The sequence below is a fragment of the Heterocephalus glaber genome, unplaced genomic scaffold, assembly GCF_053883595.1.
Source record: "Heterocephalus glaber isolate CG9 unplaced genomic scaffold, H.glaber_assembly_v1.0 deba00001545, whole genome shotgun sequence".
Classification (NCBI taxonomy): Eukaryota; Metazoa; Chordata; class Mammalia; order Rodentia; family Bathyergidae; genus Heterocephalus; species Heterocephalus glaber.
In genome coordinates this window covers 2,197,799-2,213,984 of record NW_028258338.1, presented here as the reverse complement: position 1 = coordinate 2,213,984, position 16,186 = coordinate 2,197,799, and the positions used below count along the sequence as shown (strand labels likewise).

Here is a 16,186-nt window from a genome sequence, read left to right as displayed (position 1 = left end):
TTTCTTTCTCCTGCCATCTCAAATCTATCACTAAGCTGCTCTAGTGAAGTTTTCATTTTGGTTATTGTACTTTTCAACTCCAGATTTTCTATTTGATTTTTAAAATAAATTATCATTTTATTGATATTCCCCATTTGGGGAGACATCATTATCATATTCTCCTTTAATTCTTAAGATATGATTTTCTTTAGTTCTTTGAAAGTATTTGCAATAGCTAATGTAAAATCTTTGTCTATTAAGTTTAAAATACCAGCCCTTTTAGGGACATCTTCTGTTGGCTGCTTTTTTTCTTGTGTGTGTGGCATACTTTCCTGTTCTTTTGTATGTCTCATAATTTTCAGTCAAAAAATGGACATTTTAGCCAGGCATAATGGCACAAACCTGCTATCCCAGCTCTCTGAGAGGCTGAGGCAGGATGATCACAAGTTTGAAGCCAGCCTGAGCAACCTGGTGACACATTGTCAGAAAAAAACTGAACATTTTAGATACTCTATTCTAATAATTCTGATGTCAGAATATTTTGCTCTCAAGCTTTGTTATTCTTTTTTATTATTAAATTTATTTTTAAATGACTAAAATTATATATTTTTTCAAACTATAAATTATGTAATGGTTAAATCATGCTAATTAATATATATAGCTATTATTTCATATACTTTTCATTTTTTGTGATGTAAGTATTTAAAATTCACTCTTTTAGCAATTTTCAAGAATACAATACATTGTTACTACCTGTAGCCGATGCTTTTTGTGCAACTGTGGAGATGATCATATGCTTTTTGTCCATTCTGTTAGTGTGGTGTATCATATTTATAGATGTGCATGTGTTGAAATATCCTGCATCCCTGGGATAAATCCTACTTGATCATCATGAATAATCCTTTTAATATGCTGTTAAATTTGAGTTGGTAATATTTCATTGAGGAGTTTTACCTATATGTTCATCAGAGATATTGGCTTGTAATTTTCTTTTCTTGTAATATCTGTGTTTGGCTTTGGTATCAAGGTAGTGCTGACTTCATAAAATGAGTTTAGAAGTATTCCTTCTTCCATGTTTGGAAGAGTTTGAGAGTTTGAGAAAGATCTTATTAGTTCTTTATATGTTTGATAAGTTAATTGGGGCTATTAGATTCCTGTAATAGCAGATCTTTGTTCTTTTTATTTCCCCTTCCCCTCCTCCTCACCCTTTGCCTTTGTTCTCTTGGACCACTTCCCTATTGCAAGAAATCTGTTCATCTGTCCCTTTCTATCCATCCTATATCATTTCCTTTGTACTTTGCCTCACTCAAATGAGAGATACCGTACAGTATTCAGGCTTCTGTGTCTGTTTTATTTCATTCAACTTTATATTTTTCTACAAATGTCTCAAATTTGTCATTCTTTATAGCCAAGTAGTATTCCATTATATATAGATACCACATTTTCTTTATCCAATCATCTGTATATGTAACCATTCCCAAGATGATTGTAAACTGCATGAATTGCAAACATGTACTAATAAAAAATAAATACATTTAAAAAAAATGTTCAGTAGAATTCAGCAGTGAATCTATCAGATCCTGGGCTTTTCTTTTCTTTTTCTTCTTCTTTTTCTTTTTCTTTTTTTCAATAGTAGGGATTGAACCTAGGGCCTTCACACTGAACTACATCCCAGTCCTTTTTTTTTTTTTTTTGGTACTGGGGATCCAACTCAGGACCTTCCACTTGCGAAGCAGGCGCTGGAACCACTGAGCTAAATCCCTGGCCCATCCCAGTCCTTTTTAAAAATTTTTTGAGACAGGGTCTTGCTAAGTCACTAAGGTGGGGTTTGAATTTGTGATCCTCCTTCCTCTGCTTGCCAGACAGGAGCCTAGACCTGGGGTTTTCTTTCATGGGAGTCTATTTTTCACTGAGTCAATCTTTTTTTCATTATTGGTTTGTTCAGATTTTCTGTTTCTTCATGGTCTCATCTTTCTGAATTCATTTATTTAAATCCTGTATTTTTCTTAATCTCTTTTTATTCCTTTTTTGAATTTTTAACCTATTTGTAAGGATATAGTTTTCTCTTTTCTTTTCCTTTTTTCTTTTTGTTTGTTTTGTTTGGAACATATAGGGTCTCACTATATGTTGCCCAGCCTGACCTGGAACTTGTAACCCTCCTGTCTCAGTGTCTGGAGTAGCTGGGATTATAGGCATGTGCCACCAACCTGACTTCTCTTTTTCTTTTCTTTTTTTCTTAGTGTAGCTAAGGATTTGTTGGGTTTATTTTCTCTTTTAAAAACCAACTTAGTTTCATTGATCTTTTCTATTTTTAAACCTCTACTTAATTTATTAATACTGTGATCTTTATTATTTTCTTCCTTCTGTTAACTTCTTTTTCAAGGTACTTGAGCTGCAATATTAGGTTATTTAATGTCTTTCTTCTTTTATGACATGGGCGTTCATTGCTATAAACTTTTCTTAGAATTGCCTTTGCTGCATTTCATAAATTTTGGTACGTTGTATGTCATCTATTTTCACTTGTCACAAGACATTTAAAATTTTCCCTTTTGATTTCTTCTTTGAGCCAGGAATATGTTCTTTAATTATCATGTATTTCTAAATTTTCTGGAATCCCTTTTGTTTCTGATTTCTGTTTCATATCATTGTGGTTAAAAAAGAAACTTGATATGATTTCAGTCTTCTTTAATTTCTTAAGACTGTGTCCTAGCATATGATATATCTTGGAGAAAGTTCCATATGTGCTTGAGAGGAATACATATTGTGCTGCTGTTCAAGAGAATGTTCTGCATATATTGATTAGGTCCATTCCATCTAAAGTAGAGCTTAAGGCCAGTGCTTCTTTATTGATTTTGTCTGGATGATCTGTCCATTAGAAAGTAAGATATTGATGTCTGCCATTATTATTATGTTATATTCTCTTCAAAACAATTGATAGGTTTGCTTTATGTATTTGGGTGTTCCAATGTTGGGTATACATGTTTACACTTGTTACATTCTGATGAATTGAATCCTTTGATATAACATTATATAATGACCTGGTTTATATCCTTTTGGTTTTTTTTGGTACCGGACGATCGAACTCGGGACCTTGTGCTTGCGAGGCAGGTGGCAGAACCACTGAGCTAAATCCCCGGCCCATGCTTTATATCTTTTTATACTGTATGTCTTTTTGTATTTGGTATTGGATATTGAACCCAGGACCTTTGCATAGAGCGATATCCCTAGCCCTTTCTATTTATTTATTTTTAAATTTTGACAGAGGGTCTCACTAAGTCTGAGTTGCCCAGGCTGGGGTGTAACTTGTGATTCTTCTATTTCAGCTTCCCAGAGTACTGGGATTACAGGTATGCACACCACACCTGGCTTTTTAAAAAAAATTTATTCTTCTTGGTATATCCTTGCAGTATATAATGATTATATTCATCATGGAGAGTTGGTACATATATGTAACCCATTTTAATACTTTTTTTCACCTCATTCTCTTCCCCACCCTTCCAGTCCCCCTCCATTTCTTGGTAACCCTTCCTTTTGTAAAAGATCTGTCTCCCTGATTCCTATTAACTATCTTTTATTTTGCCCTTCAATTTATTTATATTTGGGTTTCTCTTATAAAAGGAATTATGCAATATTTAAGATTGTGTGTTTGACTTATTTCACTAAACATTATGATCTCAAGATACATTCATTTTCCTACAAATGACTCAAGATTATCCTTATTTTCTTTATCCATTCACCTGTTGATGGACATATAGGTCACTTACAAGATTTAGCTATTATGAGTTGTACTGCTATAAACATGGGTATGCATGTACCATTGTAATATAATGCCTTTAACTCTTTCAGGAAAATTGCTTGATAAAGACTAATTGGGTCGAGTAGAATTTCTATTTTTTTTTTCTTTTTTTTTTTTTTTTTTGATACCAGGGATCGAACTCGGGTCCTTGCGCTATTGCGCTTGCAAGGCAGGCGGCGGAACCACTGAGCTAAATCCCCGGCCCAGAATTTCTATTTTTGAGGAATCTCCATATTGACTTTCACAGTAGTTATAATAGTTTACACTTGGGGCTGGGGATTTATCTCAGTGGTTCTGCGGCCTGCCTTGCAAGGACAAGGACCTGAGTTCGATTCCCGGTACTGAAAAAAAAAAAAAAGTTTACACTCGCACCAACAATGTAGAAAGGTTCCTTTTTCCCTGACAGCCTTACTAGTGTTTTTTTTTCTTTTTTGGTACCAGGAATCGAACTCAGGGCCTCATGCTTTCCAGGCAGGCATTGTGCTGCTGAGCTACATCCCATTTGTTATTATTTGATTTCTTGATGATAGCCATTCTTTCTGAAGTAAAATAGAATCTCAGTATTGTTTTAATTTGCATTTCTCTAACGGCCAGAGATGTTGAACATTTTCGTGTATTTATTGACCACTCGGACTTCTTCTGAGAAGTGTCTGTTTATTTCAGTTGCCCATATTTTGACTGAGTCTTTTATTATTTGGGAGGGGTCTAATTTTTTTAGTTCTTTATATGTTCTACTTATTACTCCTCTGTCCAAGGAACCGCTGGCAAATTTTTTTTCCCATTCTGCAGGTTGTCTCTTCACTCTGTTAGTTGTTTCCTTTACTGTACATAAGTTATTACTTTTATGTAATCCCACTTATCGATTCTTGATGTTTTTTCTTGTGCAACTGGAGTTCTGTTCAGAAAGTCCTTGCCTATGCCTATAGCTTCAAGAGTTTTACCTATTTTATCTTCCAGAAAATTAAGTGTTTCTGTTTTACTATTTAGATCTTTGATCCACTTTCACTCCAGTTTAGTACATGGTGGCAGATATGGGTCTAGAGTCAATCTTTGGTATGTGTGCAGCCAGTTTTCCCACCACCATTTGTTAAAGAGGCTATCTGTCCTCCATTGTATGGTTTTGGCCCCTTTGTCAAAGATCAGATGTTCAAATGTGCCTGGGGTTCTTTTTCTGCATCCTCTGTGCTGTTCCATTGACCCATGTGTCTGTTTCTGCGCTAGTAGTATGCTGTTTTTGTCACTGTAGATTTGTAATATAACTTGAAGTCTGAAATTGTGATGCCTCCTGCTTTGCTATTGTTGCCCAGGATTGCTTTTGCTATTCTGCTTCTCTTCTGATTCTGTATGAGTGTTGGAATTGTTTTCTCTAGTTCTATGAGGAATGCTGCGGGTATTTTGATTGGGATTGCATTAAATCTATATATCTTTTGTTTGTTTGTTTTTTTTGGTACCGGGGATCAAACTCAGGTCCTTGCGCTTGCGAGGCAGGTGACAGAGCCACTGAGCTAAATCCCTGGCCCCATATATCATTTTTGGTAGTATGGCCATTTTGACAATATTACTTTGCCTGTCTAGGAACTAGGGATAGCTTTCTGTTTGTTTGTTTGTTTGTTTTTTGAGACAGGGCCTCAATATGTAGTTCAGGCTGGTTGCAAACTCACAGCGATCCTCCTGCCTCAGTCTCCCCAGTACTGGGATTAAATTGAGATTGCATTAAATCTGTATATCTGTTTGGGTAGTATGGCCATTTTTACAATATTGGTTATACCTACTATCCAGGAACAGGGGATATCTTCCCATTTTCTGATATTCTCTTTGATCTCCCTTTATGGAGCTCTGTAGTTTTCATTATAAAGGTCTTTCATTTTCTTAGTTAGGTTAATTCCTAAGTACAGCTGTTCTTTCTCCCCACCCCACCCCACCCTTCCCTCCTTATCCCCTCCTCCTTCTGTATTTCTCTTTGTAGTTATTTTTAGCCTGTTTGCTTCCCAGGATTCAGGCAGACTTGTTTAGCAGTTACCTCTTTATCCCAGAATTTTATCTTTGTTATGAGTCTTTGTACAGCCTGCGTGTCCTTGTCCACTAGTTGACCAAGCTAAGTCTAAGAATGAGGACTTATTAGAGTGGTTAATGAAATATGTACCAAGTAAAAATATTTGATCTCTTACACTTGTCTGATTTTGGAATCAGGATATTGCTAGCTTCCAGAATTGACTTTGGGAGGAGTGCTTCCCTTTCAATTTCATTAAAGAGTTTGACGAGTGTTGGCATTAGATCCTCCCTAAAGTTCATATAGAATTTGACAGGTCCCTCAAGTCGGACCCCCGCCCAAGCAGACCCACTACCCACATCCACAGGAGCACAGAGATAACAAGAAGCCAGCAGCTGCCCTGCTGCTCTCACCACCCCCCTGTTTATCAGCCAGCTCCAGGCCCATCACCCAGGGGACTCTAACATTTTCCACCCTCTTGAGCAGTGCCTCCTCCCCTACCTAAAATGCCCTATATTAACCACAAGCACCCTCCTCTCAGTGCCAACAGCCTCCTCGCCCTTGGCCCATCTGCACCCAGATGGCAATAAACTCATTGCGTGTTGCTTAGACTTTGCCTGCCTCGGTGGTCTCAATTGTGCCTTGGTCTGACCTTACAGAATTCAGCAGTGAATCCACTGAGTCTGCATTTTTCTTAGATGGTAGGGTTTTGTTTTGTTTTGTTTTTTGGTATTAGGGATGGAACTCTGGACCTTGTGCCTGCAATGCAGGCACCGGAACCACTGAGCTAAAATCCCCGGCCCTGGTAGGGTATTTTTAAAATTACTTTTCCAATTGTATTGGCTGTTCTTGGATTATTTAGGTTTTTTATATCTGCTTGATTAGTTGCAGAATTCCAAGAGACAGGAGAGACCAAATGGGAGTCAGAAGAATTTTATTTAAGGTTATACACCAGCTCAGCGAACTCTGTGCCTAAGATGGCTATGCCAAAGCACAAAGACAAGAAGGTACCTTATATACAATCTTTGGTATGTAGCAAGCAAGTTACAGAAACAAGAAATAGAGGCAGTTACTTATTCCCAAGTCACTTTCTTATCTTAGCCTTAAAGAGAAACAGTGCCCTATGTTCCCAGGATGTCAGGATGTAATAAAACTAGTTTACAGCCTTTAGCTGTGAATTGTGTCAGTCACAGGATAGGTTGCTATCTCCTCAAAGGAGGAGACATCCAGAGATAGACTGCCTAGACTATCCCTTCCATTACCTGGGAAGAACATGGAGTCACATTCCTGAGGAAGAGGGGGTGTCAGGAGGAGAGTCACTCAGGGTCAGGCAGATTCTTGGAGCAGAAGCTTGTATTTTTCTGAATTTCTGCCTCATTTCCAGTTTTGGTAATTCATGTATATCTAGGAATCAATCCATTTCTTCTGAATTCTGCAATTTATAGGAGTACAGTTTTTCAAAGTAGTTTCTATAATCTTCTGGATTCTGGCAATGTTCATATGATTTTACATTCTTAATTTCTAATTGCTTTGGTTTAGGTCTTTTCTTTCCTTCTTTTGGTAAGATCTGCTAGGGGGTTGTCTATTTTGCTTATTTGGGCCAGGGATTTAGCTCAGTGGTTCCGCCGCCTGCCTCAAAAGCTCAAGGTCCCGAATTCAATCCCCGGTACCAAAAAAAAATTGGTTTCTACAAAAGAATAACCAAAGTATCATCCGTTTTTTTTTTTTTTTTTTTGGTACCAGGGATCGAATTCAGGACCTTGCGCTTGCGAGGCAGACGAGAAACCAATTTTTTGATTCATTAATTCTTTGTATTTTTTTTTAAGCCTAAATTTCATTACTTTCTTTTCTTTTTTTTTTTTTTTTGGTACCGGGGATTGAACTCAGGTCCTTGCACTTGCAAGGCAGGTGGCGAAACCACTGAGCTAAATCCCCAGCCCTTCATTACTTTCTTTTCTAATCTTTATAATTGCCTTCCTTGTTACTAGCTTTGGATTTGAATTGTTCTTGTTTTTCTAGGACCTTGAGGTGCACTGTTAGGTTATTTATTTGGGCTTTCTCTGTTTTTCTGATGTGGGCATTCACAGCTATAAACTTTTCCTCTTAGAACTGTTTTCATTGTGTCCCATAGGTTCTGGTATGTTGTACTAGCATTATTGTTTGATTTTAGGAACTAATTTCTCCTGTGACCCATTGATTATTCAAGAACATAGTGTTTAATTTCCATGTGTTTGTATAATTTCTGTGGTTTCTTTTGCCATTGGTTTCTAGTTTCATTGCACTATGATCTGATAATACTCATGGGATAATTTGGGGTTTTTTTGTATTAAGCATGCCTTATGGGCTAGTGTGTAGTATACTTTGAAGAAATTTACATGTGCTGCTGAGAAGAATGTGTATTCTGTTGTTGGGTAGAACACTTTGTAGATGTCTATTAAGTCCATTTGTTCTATGAGTTGGTTCAACTTTGATATTTCTTTGTTAATTTTTTGTGTAGTTGATCTGTCTTTTTTGTGAAAGTGAGGTATTGAGGTCTCCCACTATAATTGCACTCATGTTTATCTGATCTTTTATGTCCAGTTATGTTTCTTTCATGAATTTGGGAACACTGGTGTTTGGTACATATGTGTTTATAACTGTTATCTCTTCCTATTGAAATTTTCCTTTAACCATTACATAGTGACCTTCTTTGCCTCTTCTGATCAGTTTTGGCTTGAAATCCACTTTGTCTGAAAATAGGATAGTGACTCCTGCTTTTTTTCAGGTTTTTGTTGCATGGGATGTTGTTTCCCATCCTTTGACTTTTTAGCCTATGAATTTCTTTTTTTGGATTAAATGTGTTTCTTGTATACATCATATTGTTGGGTTTTGTTTTTTGATCCATTCAGCCAGTCTGTGTGTTTTGATTATGGAATTGAGACCATTCACATTGCAACTTATTACTAAAAAGTATTGACTTATTCCAGTCATTGCATTATTTTCCTATTGCTAATTCCATTTTTTTCTCCTTTTGCTTAACTGCTCACCTTGCCTGGTGTATTCATTCTATTAGATTTTTTGGCATCATTGGCATCATTCTCTCTTGCTCTCTCTTTCTTTCTCTCCCTCTCCCTCTCTCTCTCCTCTTCTCTCTCCCTCCCTCCCTCCCTGAGATAGGTCTCATAATGTATTTCAGGATGGCATTGAACTCACCATGTTGCCTAGGCTGGCCTTGAACTCACAACAATTCTCCTTCCTCACCCTCCTGAGAGCTGGTATTATAGGTGTGGCCACCACACCTGGCTTCATTGTCTCTTTCTAAAATATCCTTGAGAATTTGTTTGTAATGCTGGTTTAGTAGTCATGAATTTCTTAAGGTGCTCTGTTATGAGGGAGGTGGCAGAACCACTGAGCTAAACCCCTGGCCCTCTTTGTTATAGAAAGTCTTTATTTCTCTATTAATTTTGAAAGATGGTTTTATAGGATATATCAGTCTGGGTTGGAAGTTGTTTTCTTTTAGGACTGGAAACACTTCAAGCTCTCCTGGCCTTTAAGATTTGTGGTAAGAAATCTGCTGTAATTCTAATGGGTTTACTTTTATTTTTTTGAAGATGCAATATTTTATACTTGCCTTTTACAAGCCAGCAAATGTTACATAAATAAAGCCGAAAATAATAAGACCCTCCCTTCCTCCAATCAATAAATACCTATGGTTATAAGTAACTTATTCTAAATCATAAGATGTTGCTACTAGTTTCCGAAGGGAGGTGGGCCTTGAAAGTATCAGGTATACAGGCCACTCCAGCTACCTGCCTCCTTCCTGGAGGCAGCTGTTTCCACAGAATGAGCTGGAAATGCTACAGATGCTCTGCCTAATGCTCTTCCAATGTCACCTGGGGCCTTTCTTCTGACCCAGGCTACTTCCTCTAGTGGAGGGAGAAGGGGACAAAATACCACACAAAGCAAAAACCCCAAACAGCTGGGGTGAGGGGAGGACCAGAACACTGCAGCTTTTGCATGCAACAAGTACCTACCCACTGGACATGCTGCACTTTCTGAGTCCTTTAGTACCTTGGGAGAAAGAGTTGCTATGTCTTTGGGGACTGTCAGGAGAGAGTTGCACTGTGCACAAAAGCAGGGCTCACTCACAGTGGCCCCTGGGGAATCTTCCCCACCCTCTCTGAGCTCTTCTGACTCCCCCACTGGGGCTTCCTAACACTAAAATAGACTCTCTTTTTGCCATCTATTTATATACAGATACAGTCGTATCACATCACTATACACAAAAGGCTATGACAGCAAGCAGCAGAATCAGAAGAGAGGAAACCCAACCCCAGCGAGGCTCAACTGTCATTCTGCCAATGGGAGGTGCTGCCTCTTTGCTGATAAAATCCTCTTCTTGGTGGGCAGGGAAATTGTGCTCCTTGGGGTTGCTTGCCCCTAGATTTTGAAATCAGCCCTTCCTGGGGGTGGCCCAAAAGGAAGCAAGTTGTTTTGTTATTGTTATTTAAAACACCGTTAGCATCTGGTTTAATTATTCTATAAAAACATCACGACTGGATTAAGAGACTACATCCTCAGGCTCATTGGCAAAATGATATTTAGTCTCGCATCTTCCATTCTGGTCTTCTCTACCCATCAAGTTTCTGGAAAGGATCTGAGTAGAGTGAAAACTCAGGACATAGCAGGCAGGCGAGTCTGTAACTCATAAGAACTGGAGCGGAGGATGGTGTAAGATGAGTGGAACACCCTCAAGAGTTACTGACAAGGTTGGGAGAGAGGAATGCATTGCACAGTGACTCCTAAACCATCCTGTGGCTCCCGGCGGGCTTCGGCTCTTTGGCTGTCCTCTGTTCTCAGCACTCAAAGTATACACTGTTGAGATCCCTGGTATTCTCCACCTTCCCCAAGATCCCTGGGCCAACTGGTGTGGGGAAGGAGAAGAAAGCAGAAGTCAGGACTCCAAGTTCTTCTCTGAAGGCATTCAGTTAACAATTCCTTCCAGGCAGCTAGCTCCCAAGAGAGCCAGAGACAATGGCCAAATGGGAGGGAGAGAGAGAGAAGGAGGAACTAGGCAGGGCATTGAGCAGCTGCATCTTCTGGGTATGTGTCCACATCTGTTTTGTCTTCTGAAAAATTCCCGGGCCGGGGATTTAGCTCAGTGGTTTCACTGCCTGCTGCGCAAGCGCAAAGACCCGAGTTCGATCCCCGGTACCAAAAAAAACCAAAAAAAAAAAAACAACAAAAAAAAAATTTCCCCCCGACCACACCTTGCTCATCTGCTTGACAAAAGTTCCAAAACCCTAAGTATTCCCCAAAGTGTTTCTTCTTCCTTTGGGGGGAATAGAGTGGGTGGTGGCGATCTCTGCCTGTTTCTTCCCAAGCTAGGGGCAGGGAGATGACAGATGAGCAAGGTCAGCTTCCAGAGGCTGGCAGGAGGCACCCTCGTTTCTAGGGGTAGCACTTGGGGTTCAACCCAAAGTGTCAGAAAGGCTTGTCGGGTCTGCTGGCCTTGGCGTCCCCACTGACTGCCTTGCAGATGACACTGTTCGTGTGCTTGCAGCGGCAACCAGGACGGTGCAGGCGGTCGTAGCCACGCTGGGCCAGCTTCACATAGCCGGTGGTGGGCAGGTAGCAGAGCAGGCAGGGCAGCACCATGGAGAGGGCACCCATGAAAGACCAGCAGGACCAGCAGTTGGAAGGGGAACAGGAACAGGGGTGGTCGGCACAGGAGCTCTTATCGTCCTCATTGGTGCAATGGTAGAAGATGCCCTGCACCAGGCACATGCATGTGCCGTAGTTGACCAGGGTCTGGGCTGAGCACAGGCACTCCTGGTTGCAGACCCAGCAGGAAGGCAACGGCTGGGGGGGCGCACACTCCTTACATTTGCATTTCCCACAGGCCTCGCACAGCAAGAAGTGCTTGTCCAGCTCTGGTGGGGCCTCTGGGCTCTTGAGGTCTAGTGGCTTACAGTGGACCAGCTTAGGCTGAAGGCTCACAGCCCTGGGCGAGGACTGCTCAGCCACAGGCGGTGGGGCTGTGTGGTCCAGGAGCCGCCGGTCAGAGGAGGTGCTACTGCTGCTGCTCATAGAGCTGGGGCATCCTCTGAAGGAGAGCCAGTGGTGGGTGACATCCTGGTAACAGCGGGCCGGTGTCAGGGCCAGCTCTGGAGCCCCACCCTGGGTCTGCTTAGGGCCGGTTGGGGGAGTCAGGCCAGGGTTGTCTATGTAGTTATTCTCCGCGTGGCTGGTCTTCATCTGGTCGATGGACAGGATGGTGAGAGGGTGCTGGAGCCGGCTGTGGGGCATCTGGCAGTCCAGAAGGGGCTGCACCATGATTGAGTTGGGAGTCAAAGGGACGCTCTGTGGAATCGGGGCCTCCATGGGGCTGGAGGTCCCGGACTGCGCCGAGAAACAGGCTTCTAGAGACCTTGAGGAGCCGCAGAGTCACAAGTATTGCTCTGAGTCTGTGTAAATCCCTGAAGCGGAGCTGTTCAGCCGCCACTGTACTCGCAGATGCCAGCCCAGTCCGAGAAACCCGCAAGGCTCCCAGAGTCCCCCAGCACCCCCTCTGCCCTGTCAGCTCTGCTCACTGCCTGGGGGCGGCAGTGTTGCAACTCTGGGTTTACTTTTATAAGTGATTTATTGCTTTTTCCTAACAGCTTTTAAGTTTCTGTCCTTGTGCTGGACTTCTGGGATTTTGACTATGATGTTGTGGGAAACATCTTTTCTTATCGTGACTCTTTGGGTTGTATATGATTCACTTATCTGTATGTTAAATTCTTTCCCCATATTTGGAAAGTATTCTGGCAGTATTTCTGTTATCAGGTTTTTTATTCTTTGGGGGCTGTCTTCTGACTTTTCACTAATTCTAGTTAATCTTAAGATTAGTCTTTGCATCATCTAGCAGCTGTTGGATCAGTTTTCTATGTTCTCTTATTTATTTTTTAAGGTAACTAAGTATACGGTCACTGGCATCAACACTATCTTTAGCCTCCCCTTTATCTGACACTGTCCTCACGTTGATCACTTCTTTTGCCCATACTTTCAAGAGAATTTTTAAATGCCTCAATTTCTGTTTGGTATATTTTCATGGACTCCAGTTCTTTCTTAAACTGATCATGCATGTTTTGTATCATTTTGTTTACCTCAGCTAGCTTTTTAATAATGTATTCTGTAAGCTCACTGATCATTTTGTTTATTAAGTCTATTATCTGTTTAGTTATATCTTTTTGAGCTTACTGTGCACTTTATTGATCTGTTTTTTATCTCCTCTTTTTTCATTTCAGATAATTTGGCTGTGTGGTTTTTGCTTTCCTCCCCATAGATACCCCATGGATCAGCTTTGAGAGAATTGGGAGTTTGGGAATTCATTTTATTGACTTATCTTCTCATGTTTCTTCTTTTCTTTTCTTTCTTTTTTTAATCCAACCACCTCCATTAACTTGGTGTTTTTGTTTCTGTTTTTGTTTTTGTTTTGGTACCAGGGATCAAACTCAGGACCTTGCGCTTTCGCTTTCGAGGCAGGCAAGGGAACCGCTGAGCTAAATCCCCGGCCCAACCTCAATTGATTTGGAAAGGGAAGATGCAATGTAATTAGCCCATCACTCATTTCAGTGGGAATGGACTGCAGTATTGTTAATGACACAAAGGCAAACTGCATATTTCTATACTGTAAGAACCAATAATGTACCACCCTTAATCATAGAAAAGAGATCTATAATTATAGTGTAAACACAAAGACACACCAAATATTGACATAAAGTAAATATCCACTAAATGCAAAAACTATACCTCCACTAACATTAGAAAAGAATTCAACAGTAATAGCATACAGTTAAATATCTAAAGATTAATGAAACTTTAAGGTTATACTAGTGAAGTTAGAGGAATGGGGAACAGAATGAAAGAAGGAAGATTTGAAACATAACAAAAAGAAAAATAAGAGGGAAAAGTGAGATAAGGGATCCTATTCAGGGAATTAATAGTATTAGATAAAAGTAACAGAAAAGCACACATGAGAAAAAGAAAAACAAAAAAACAGAGAGCAAAATAAAGGGAAAAAAAGAAAACATGAGAGAGAAAAAAACCCAAACCCCAAAGAACCAATAGGGGGAAAAATGAGTCTACAAAAAATTCTTCTGTTTTTGAATGAATAGTTTCTTTCCAAGGTCTACAGTTTCGGAATTCAGAAGTTTTGGGGGAAGGATAGTGAGTCACTGCTAAGACTCAGATTTTTGTGTGCGGATGCTGAATCCTGCCCCGCCTTTCCCACTGGGCATGGTCAGAAGATGGTGTCCCACCCTATGGCCCTAGTCACTCTGGCAACTCCACTTTCTATGTCCCTCTGGTCATCCCAAGTGATAGTTTTCCCTGCCTAGTTTTACTGCCCGTGGGTTTGTGAGGTGTCCTCCTATCCCAGAGTCCCCTCTGTCTCTATGGTGCAGGCTGTGGCAACCATCCAAGCAGAGCTGTAGTCTTATTCACATTGGTGGATGGGGAAAAGAAACAGAAAATTGAATTCTGTGCTGATGTAAGCAGTGGGGAAGGGGTGGGATTGTCAGGCAGTCTGCTGGACTTAATACCAGCACTTTCATACCTAGCCCTCTCTGGAAACTGTGCATATCCAATCTGACTTCTCACCATGGAGGGCAGGGCCCCCTGCATCCTTCCTGACCTGAGCTCCAACTTCTCAGGAGGTCTATCTAGCCTGCACCCTCTCCATGACTGTCTCTTATGGCCATCTCCCACCCAGCCACTGTGATAGAGTGACACCAGAAACTCTGAGGCATATTCTGTAGTTGTTCAGTGGTTCAGTCTTAAAACAATTAACCCCTTCTCAAAATGGCTCCTGATTAAACCCTCGCAAATATGGCAGGCACACACTGGATTTCTTCTCTGACTCTATTCTTCCTTGTGGCACTTTCAGAGTAAACTGTCACATTTTTGCAGTTTATAATGGCCATGAGCTTTTCTTGGGACTAGTGGTGGTGGGCCAATTGGTTATTTCTTTCTAAAGCTGCCAGCCCTCTCTAGGCTTCCCTTGTGTCAGTGGAGATAGGTTTCCCCTCCCTGCGAGCTTTCCAGACTGCTTTGTTCTTTGCTCTACACGATGCTCTGTTTCTCCATCTTCTCTTTAATTTCTAGTTTTCCTGTCAGCTCTCCCAATTCCTGGAGGTCTACTTTCTTTTTCTTCTCCAAATTGTTTTTCAGATGTTTCAATTCCAGGTCCTGGAACACCTCTATTTTCCTGCTGATCTCTACTCCACTATTTTGGTCTCCTGGCTTCTTTTTAGCCTTCTAAACTTAAAGATCATTTTTTTTCTTAATAAATATGGCTACCCTTACTCTCTTGGTTTTCTCTTTACATGGACTATTTTCCTCATCTTTTCACTTTCAATTTGTGTGTTCTCTTAAAGGTAATCTTAGTCTCTTGTAGGCAGCACGTAGTTGGGTCTTTTTAAAAAAAATCCATTCAGCTACTCAGTGCCTTTTGATTGGAGAACTTAGTCCATTTACGCTCAGGGTAATCATTGATAGTGTCAGACCCCTGCCCAGAAGAGAAAACACTTCCCAGGCACCGCAGTTACACATCCTGCAAGACGCAAAGGATAACAGAAAGCCAAGGACCAGGTTTGAGATAAACAGCTTGCCCCACTCAGCAACATCCGCCGGTACAGATACCCCTTGAGACCACAAGACTTCCTCTGCCCCAGAACAAAAGAATTCCTTCACACCAAGGCAAAATTTCTCAATCCTCCTGGCACTACCCCTCCCCTACCCAAACTCCCCTGTAAAGTTTCCCCTTGCCCAAGCTCCCAGGGTCAACGGCTTTGTTGCCCTTGACCAGCCTGCACCCAGGCTGAAAATAAAACCTGGTTTATTGCTTCATTTTTGCCTACTGTGGTCTGGATCATGCCTCGGTTTACCCTAACAGATAGGTAGGGACTTATTATTCTTTTTTTTTTGGACCGGCGATTGAACTCAGATCCTTCTGCTTGTGGACTTACTGTCATTCTGTTATTTTTTTGTAAGTCTTTTGATCCATGCTTTCTCACCATCTTCCTCTCTGAATTGCTGGTTTTCTCTAGTGGCATCCTTTGATTTCTTACTTTTTATATATTTTTTTACACTTACCCTGGGTTTTTGTTTTGTGGCTACCATGAGGTCTACATACAAAAAGACGTAAGAGGTATTTTAAGCAGATAGCAAATTCGATTGTATTAAGGAACTCCACACTTTTACTTCACCTCCATTACATTTTATTTATGATGTCACTGTTTCATTGTCTTATACTGTTGCGGAAATCTCGGAGAGAAATACACAGAGACACAGAATTCGGATAAAATAATAAAATTTCTTCTCGCAAGCGGGCGGGAACGCCAGAAACCAGTCTGGTCAGTATCTCCCCCTTTGTTCAGCGTTTCCCTTTTTATATCCTT

General features: G+C 40.7%; 1 protein-coding gene and 1 long non-coding RNA gene across 2 annotated transcripts in view; one reads left to right on the top strand and one right to left on the bottom strand.

Moving 5' to 3' along the window:
* LOC110347297 (uncharacterized) overlaps nt 1–16,186 on the top strand; it is a 43,961-nt gene that overhangs the window by 11,257 nt on the left and 16,518 nt on the right. The window lies entirely within an intron of this gene.
* On the bottom strand, nt 11,229–12,164 carry LOC101709286 (protein sprouty homolog 4-like). The gene has a single exon (XM_004873499.3). The coding sequence runs from the start codon at nt 12,126–12,128 to the stop codon at nt 11,229–11,231; it is 900 nt and encodes a 299-aa protein (XP_004873556.1). The 5' UTR covers nt 12,129–12,164.

Bases quoted from the DNA above. Each gene is read 5' to 3' on its own strand.
- LOC101709286 (XM_004873499.3), bottom strand. From the start codon at position 12,128: ATGGAGGCCCCGATTCCACAGAGCGTCCCTTTGACTCCCAACTCAATC.